At 32.8% G+C, this 7,111-nt stretch overlaps 1 protein-coding gene across 1 annotated transcript in view; it reads right to left on the bottom strand.

Moving 5' to 3' along the window:
- Positions 1-3,026: 3,026 nt before the first annotated feature.
- Positions 3,027-7,111, bottom strand: part of LOC110039355 (inosine-5'-monophosphate dehydrogenase-like) — a 9,127-nt gene continuing 5,042 nt past the window's right edge. The window contains 3 exon segments of the mRNA XM_020744388.1: positions 3,027-3,352; positions 3,915-4,015; positions 4,018-4,162. Of these exon segments, the coding sequence (XP_020600047.1) occupies positions 3,281-3,352; positions 3,915-4,015; positions 4,018-4,162 (318 nt within the window). The 3' untranslated portion in view covers positions 3,027-3,280.

Genomic DNA, 7,111 nt, shown 5'->3' with positions numbered 1-7,111 from the left:
GCAGGAATGAACTTCATGTACCCCAACTATACTATTCATACAATTTATATCAACACATGAAGTATAAAATATGTAAATAAAAATATAAAATTTATAACAAATATATATATATATATATGAATTTCTTTTAAAATTAATTTTTAATTATTATTATTATTTTTTTGTGGGATGTCATTGATTTTAAAATTTTTATCTTTTTATATTGTATGCTCACAAGTGGCTTACATGTGCCGAATCAAATGTTAGTAGATTTTGTAGGCCTAGAATAGAGGTGTGCATTATTTCTTGGTGAAGAAGTCAACGAGCTGATCTTGGGAGGCCAGACTGCCAACAATGATGTTGTAAGTCTTGGATGCAATGGTATTGGCAGTCGATTTTAATGTATTTCAAACCAGCATGAAAAATGAGATTGTTCGCTCGAAATATTGACATAGAATAGATGACTAGCAATGTTTAGATGACTAGATTGCTAAATTGCACCAAAAATCCATCTAATTTCACTAGCACACAACAGGAAAGCCTGAGGATATCAGTCGAATGACCTGCAGAATTCCAATCGTTGGTCATTCTCGATACCTAAAAGCCATATAAATTTTCACATCATTCTCTCAAATCAAAGGAATGCTCAATTTTTATTATTCTTAAGATTTTCTTAATTTCGTTAGTTAGATTTTCAGTTTTTTGGATTTTATAGTTTTGAGAAATTTTATTTGTTTCAATTGTATTTCTATAAAGTTTGGGATGCGCCTCATTCTTAGTGCATTGTCATCATATTTATGACTTAGAGTTTGTTACTATTATAATACTTGGATGCATTTCATTCAATTTGTTGGTTCTTATGTTTTATATAGGATTTGGTATAACGTTTAGGTGTTAGATATGTAATGTAGTTCGAATTAAGTGGCATGTACGTATATGTCCTTTTTAGTTGATTAATTGCTTAGGGTTAGGGTTGTCAAAACGGCTCGTTGTTCGCGAACAGCTCGTGTTCAGCTAGTTAAGAAGCTCGTTAGCTAAGTTAACGAGTCGAACACAAACAACACAAACCAATATTTGTTCGTTTGTGTTCGGCTCGTTTTGGCTCGAAATACTACTAATCAATCATATATATATCTTTAATGAGTAGTCTTTTTAAAGAAAAAATTAATTGACTACAAGGCTACAAAGATTTATAATCAATTAAAAGTATTAATAAAGAAAATAGAATAAAAATTATTAAATTAGATTCAAATGATGTTTTAATTCTTGCCCATATCTTAAACATCTTATGGCTACGTGATTAGGGTTATTAAAATGACTCTTTGTTCGTGAGCGGCTCGTGTTCGGCTGGCTAAGCAAACGAGTCGAACACGAACACACTTTTTGAGCTCGAAATATAAACGAGCCGAACACGAGCCGGGCCTGGGCTCGCTCATGTTCAGCTTGTTTACACCCCTACTTAGGGTTGAATATGCAAGTGTTGTGGTTAGATATATAAATAAATAGGAATTTGGAGTATGTATGTAAACCAATTAGTTAAAAGATGTATATGTAAACATGCAAGTTTATGTATTTGATATATAAATATATAAGAATTGGGTGGTATGTATGCAAATACCCCTTAGCGCATACACCTCGCTTTTATGCATTTGGTATGCATGAAATTTTACTTCTCTATAGGATTTAGGGATTCATATTCAAATTGGATACCACTCAATCTAGTAGGTAAAATGCAATAATTATGTTAGTTAACATTAATTCAACTTAATGGGTTTTACGATCATATACATATATGTGTGTGTGTGTGTGTTATCTATGATTATTCACAGGCCATGAATGTACAATAGATTGCATCGGAGTAGAAAAAGACTAACATATGGGTTTTTGAATGGTTTTAAGTCTTTCATTCAAGCGACGTCTCATCTTCTGACTCATCTTTCAGAAGGTTAAGTTTTAATGCCAATGTGTAGAACACAAGAATCAACCATACTTAATGCGAGACAAAGTAAGATATTATTTTAAATATAGGAAATTTCAACCAAATTATTAGTTTCCGACTTCACATGGTGAGTATGAACCATACAATTACAGTGAAGTTGGTTCTTTAATGAGCTATGCTCTTTCAATGAGCTATGATCCTTAAATTGAGAATGATTTTAATAAATTTGAAAAAATGATATTCCATATGACAAGAGCTCATTATGCTGGATAAGTGGAGGGAGAGCCATTGAACATAGAAGCTCGTATGTTTTATGAACCATTGAATACCACACTTAAATTATAATGTGAATAGTGCACAACTCATTCTCAGTTATATGTGGCTCTTAGAAGACTGACTATCAAAACAAAATATAACACACTCTGAATATACTTTAATTATACAACATAATTACTTGTATTCAAAAACCCATATCTCTTATAAGCATATTCTCAACATAATGCTCTAACACACTTCTCCAAACTAAGGGTGCCTTTGTTTCGGCTGCAGCAGTATAAAATTTTAATTGAAAAATTATTGTTTAAAAGTTGGTATTTCGGAAGCAGTTGATATATACATTTGAAAAATTAGTTTTGAAATATGTGTGTGTGTGAAGGTTCATAATAAGTAATATATTATATAAATAAGAATTGTGTTGTGTGTGATTCAAAAACAAATGTATTTTATTAATACATTTTATTATGTGGCAATGTCTATGACTGCAAATTCCACACAAAAAAAGGGCTTCGCAACTGTCACAAGGTTAGAAATCGAAAGAAATCACGTCCCAGGCAGACAGTGAAAGCCCAGAATGCAGGAATGTAATCACATTCCCATTGTAGTTAAAAATGATAACCTTGTTTGAAATCCCAATTGCAGAACGCTTCTTCCAAACACTTCAAAATCCAATTCAACTCCCAACCGTTTGGCCAAAAAACTATCCCAAACAAAACATAAATCAGTTCTTATAATATTGGTCATATTCCTTCTCGAAATCATTAATGTAACTCATATGAAGATTAATTTCCTTGTCTCTCTGCACTCACAAATTATTTCAACACAAAAATCATATTCATGGTGGATCATTAATTGTATCATGAAATAAAATGGAAGCTTTAACACTGTTTTTTAAACTAGCTTATGAGATTGCACACCTTATTTTCAAATTCGAGTGCATTAAATAAAAAAAAAAACTTAAAAATCAGAAATACAAGCAAAAGACCATTTTCACCTGAAACTGGCTCCCTGCTCCACTTTCCTTGCACCAGAATGTTGACGCCTCCCGTGGAAATATATATGCTCATCGAGAGAAACTCATTTCAGCTAAAAAGCCTTCTTCTCGTACGATATCAGGCCATGAATCCCTCCCTCGATCTGTGCAGCACCTGTTCGGACCTGCAAAATAGACGAGTTTAGAAGAAAATCAGGACCAATATAAAGAACAAGTTATTGAATTAATCAAAAAATCTCATTATAAAATAAAAAAAAAAATTTACACCACAGATATTTGAAAATTAATTGAATTCATGTGAGAGATCAGTGCATTCCTCAACTGTCTAAAAAAGTTGTCATATGTCCAAATAGAGTGTAAGATCTTAAAATGAAAATTTATTCATATACCACTCAATTCCCATGTATTTACATATCTAACACAAAAATTTTAATTTTTATATTAATGAAACTTTATTTATGCATGAGAAGGCCTACTTTTGCTGTGATTTAAAAAATTTGAATGGTATATATATGAAAAGTAAAGTTTGTGTTAGATAATGCAAATACCTAGGAATTGGGGGCGGCATATATGTAAATGCCCCAACTTAAAAATGCTTTTCAGAGACCTAATCGATTGTCTAAATACAAAAAATAGCAATGAAATGAATAAAAGAACAATTATTTAAGATCCACGATTCTGGGATATCAAGAATCAATCAAATGAGAAAAATATTTCAGGTCATACCTCCAGTCTTAGCACATCTGATCTTAAAAGACTATGAGCTATTGGCAATGAGGAAGCACCAAGATCTTGCAATCCTTGCTTCACAGCTTGCATTGTGTAGTCAAAACAGAGCCCTTGTCTGCCACAGCTCCAACAACTCCTTGGGCTACCTTCAATTTTAGAGTATCGCCCAAGTAGCGGGCATCGCTGCCTTTCATCATAGCTTCTAGAGAACCCATGCCTCTATATTTCTTAACTCGGCGGCCACCCTGATGAAAAATATTTCAAACAGAATTACTAAGAAGAGACTGGTCCAAGGCAAAGATTCGCTAAGCATTTGATTGCCCAGAAGAAGCTTTGCCCATATTTCTGCAGCGCATGAGAAATGGTTCAGAACTTGTCTAGATCAAGTTGCCTAATATTATCTTCAATTTAAATGATAATAGCCCATAATTAAAGTAAATACTCAGATGTTCATTTAAATGTGCAAAAACCTATAATATTTTCTGCCATTATATATGCATATTGAAGCTTTTATACTGATCAAATTGCGTTTATATCAAGGGAAATTCCGAGGGGTTACGTAGGTAGGCGATGCAGCGCCTTTCTAGACTCTAGTCAAGTGCATTTCTCCAATGATTGCATTTTTCCGTTGGACTTTTTTTTACATACTAGAGTTGTTAGTTGTGTTCAAACACAAGGAGGATTGACCAAGTATGTCCCTATTTCAGTCAGATTACATCAGGAATCAGCTTTAAGCCCATATCTTTTTTTTCTTTAGCTTTGGATGCTCTTTCTCGACATTTACTAGAGGATGTAACTTCTCGTATGTTTTTTGCTGATGATATCCTTCTTGTGGATAAGATTAGAGAAAGACTTTAGGAAAAACTTGGAAGTTTTGAGATCTATATTAGAGTCTAAAGGCCTTCGTTTGGGTAATCAAAAACTGAATACATGGAATGTATTTTAGTAGTAGTAGATATAGTGGTAGAGTTGTAACAATGGTGATCAAATCATTAAAAGTTGTTATTTTAATGATTTCAATTAATTTTCAACTTCAACCATCCAACTTAAAAGGCACAATCTTGCATAATAACAGAACAAACCTTTAAGTATTGAAATACTTGAATAAAATATTGTTGACAGTTTGGATATCTCGGCTCTATTGTTCAAAATGATGGTGATATAGACGGCAATGTTATTAGTAGAATTAAAGATGAAGGGTTGAAGTTGAGCAATGCATCAAGCCTATTATGTGATAGAAAAATACCACCTAGACCTGAAGGAAAATTTATAACATGATCTACAATGCTTTACGACGCAGAATGTTATCATTTAAATGAAAAACATAAAACCAAGTTGAGTGTTGCTGAAATGAGAATCCTTAAGCGGATGAGTAGCTTGACATTTAGAGATAAAATGCGAAACGAATGTATCTGTGAAAGCTCCAGTGATATACAAGATTAGAGAGAGTCATCTTAGATGGTATGGTCACATTAAACATTAACCACTTGATGATCTGATTAGAGAGCAGATGCTTTAGATTCGACTTATATTAAGAATGGTAGAGGTAAACCTAAAAATATTTGGGCATGTTATATAAAAAATGATCTTAATTTATTAGAACTAAATGAAAATATGACACTCAATAGGACACAATGGAGAAAAAGAATTCATGTAGCCACCTCACTTAATAGGATAAAGGCTTGTTGTTGTTGTTTTATTCAAGTATTTCAATACTTAAAGGTCTGTTTGGTTTAAAAGATCTAAAAAAGAGGCGTTGCAACCGAATAAAAAATGTAAATGGCAAAAATTTGAATTGAATATAGTTTTCGCACATTTGTATGGTTGAAGAGAAATTGGATTATTTTTATTTTTTTGCTTTAAAATTAAATTCTTAGTTCTTGTACAAAGGAAATATGCAAGTTAAAATCAAAATCTCATAAAATTTTCTTCTCAAGTTAAAAGTGTATCAATCAAGATGAAAAATCATTGAATAACAAAGTGCTATAGTGCAGAAAAAAGAGGTATCAGAATTTACAGTTCATCAGTTAAAGCTCCAAATTTTTTTTGGCACATTCTATAAATGAGATATAATAGATAAATAAGAATTCTTTGTAAGATACTAGGGGCTATTTGGTTCAATAAAATCTGCTATGCAAAGTCATTTTATTAGAAAAATTAGTTGTTGGATTCACTGGCATTTTTAAAATATAAATTCATAAACGACAAACATGTCCAAGTTTGTTGACATCTAGCAACAACAACAACAACAACAACAACAAAGCCTTAACTATCCCACTACGTGGGGTCAGCTACATGAATCCTTTTTCTCCATTGCGTCCTATTTAGTGTCATATTTTCATTTAGTTCTAGTAAATTAAGATCATTTTTAATACAAGAAGCCCAAGTCTTCCTAGGTCTACCTCTACCTACCTTTCCTAGGTCTACCTCTACCTTTCTTAACACAAGTCGAATCTAAAGCATTACTCTCCTAATCTGATCACCAGATGGTCGACGTTTAATGTGACCAAACCATCTAAAACGACTTTCTCTAATTTTGTCCGTCATAGGAGCTACACCAACCCTATCACGGTTATATTCATTTTGCATTTTGTCTCTAAGTGTAAAGCCACTCATCCACCTAATCATTCTCATCTCGGCAACACTTAACTTATTATTATGCTTCTCTTTTAAAGGCCAACATTCAGCGCCATAGAACATTGCAGGTCTCACCACCGTCTTATAAAATTTTCCTTTCAGTTTAAGCGGTACTTTTCTATCACACAAAAGGCTCGAAGCATTCCTCCATTTCAACCAACCAACTTGAACTCTACTAGCAACATCCCCATCTATATCACCATCACTTTAAACAACGGACCCAAAATATCTAAATCGTTCACACCTTTTAATAATTTGATCACCCAAAGTCACACTTCTGTCACTAGAGCTATTACTACTAAAATTACATTCCATGTATTCAGTTTTAGTTCTACTTAAACGAAAGCCTTTAGACTCCAATGTAGACCTCCATAATTCAAGTTTTTCCTGGGCTTTTTCGCTCGTTTTATCCACGAGAAGAATATCATCAGCAAAAAGCATACACCAAGGTACATCCTCTTGTAGATGTCCAGTAAGACCATCCATAACTAAAGCAAAAAGATATGGGCTTAAAACCGATCCCTGATGTAATCCAACAGAAATAGGAAAATATTTGG

This window comes from Phalaenopsis equestris, unplaced genomic scaffold, assembly GCF_001263595.1.
Source record: "Phalaenopsis equestris unplaced genomic scaffold, ASM126359v1 Scaffold000002, whole genome shotgun sequence".
In the NCBI taxonomy this organism is placed as follows: Eukaryota; Viridiplantae; Streptophyta; class Magnoliopsida; order Asparagales; family Orchidaceae; genus Phalaenopsis; species Phalaenopsis equestris.
The sequence above is the reverse complement of the archived record's forward strand: the minus strand, read 5'-3'. Positions and strand labels throughout refer to the sequence as shown.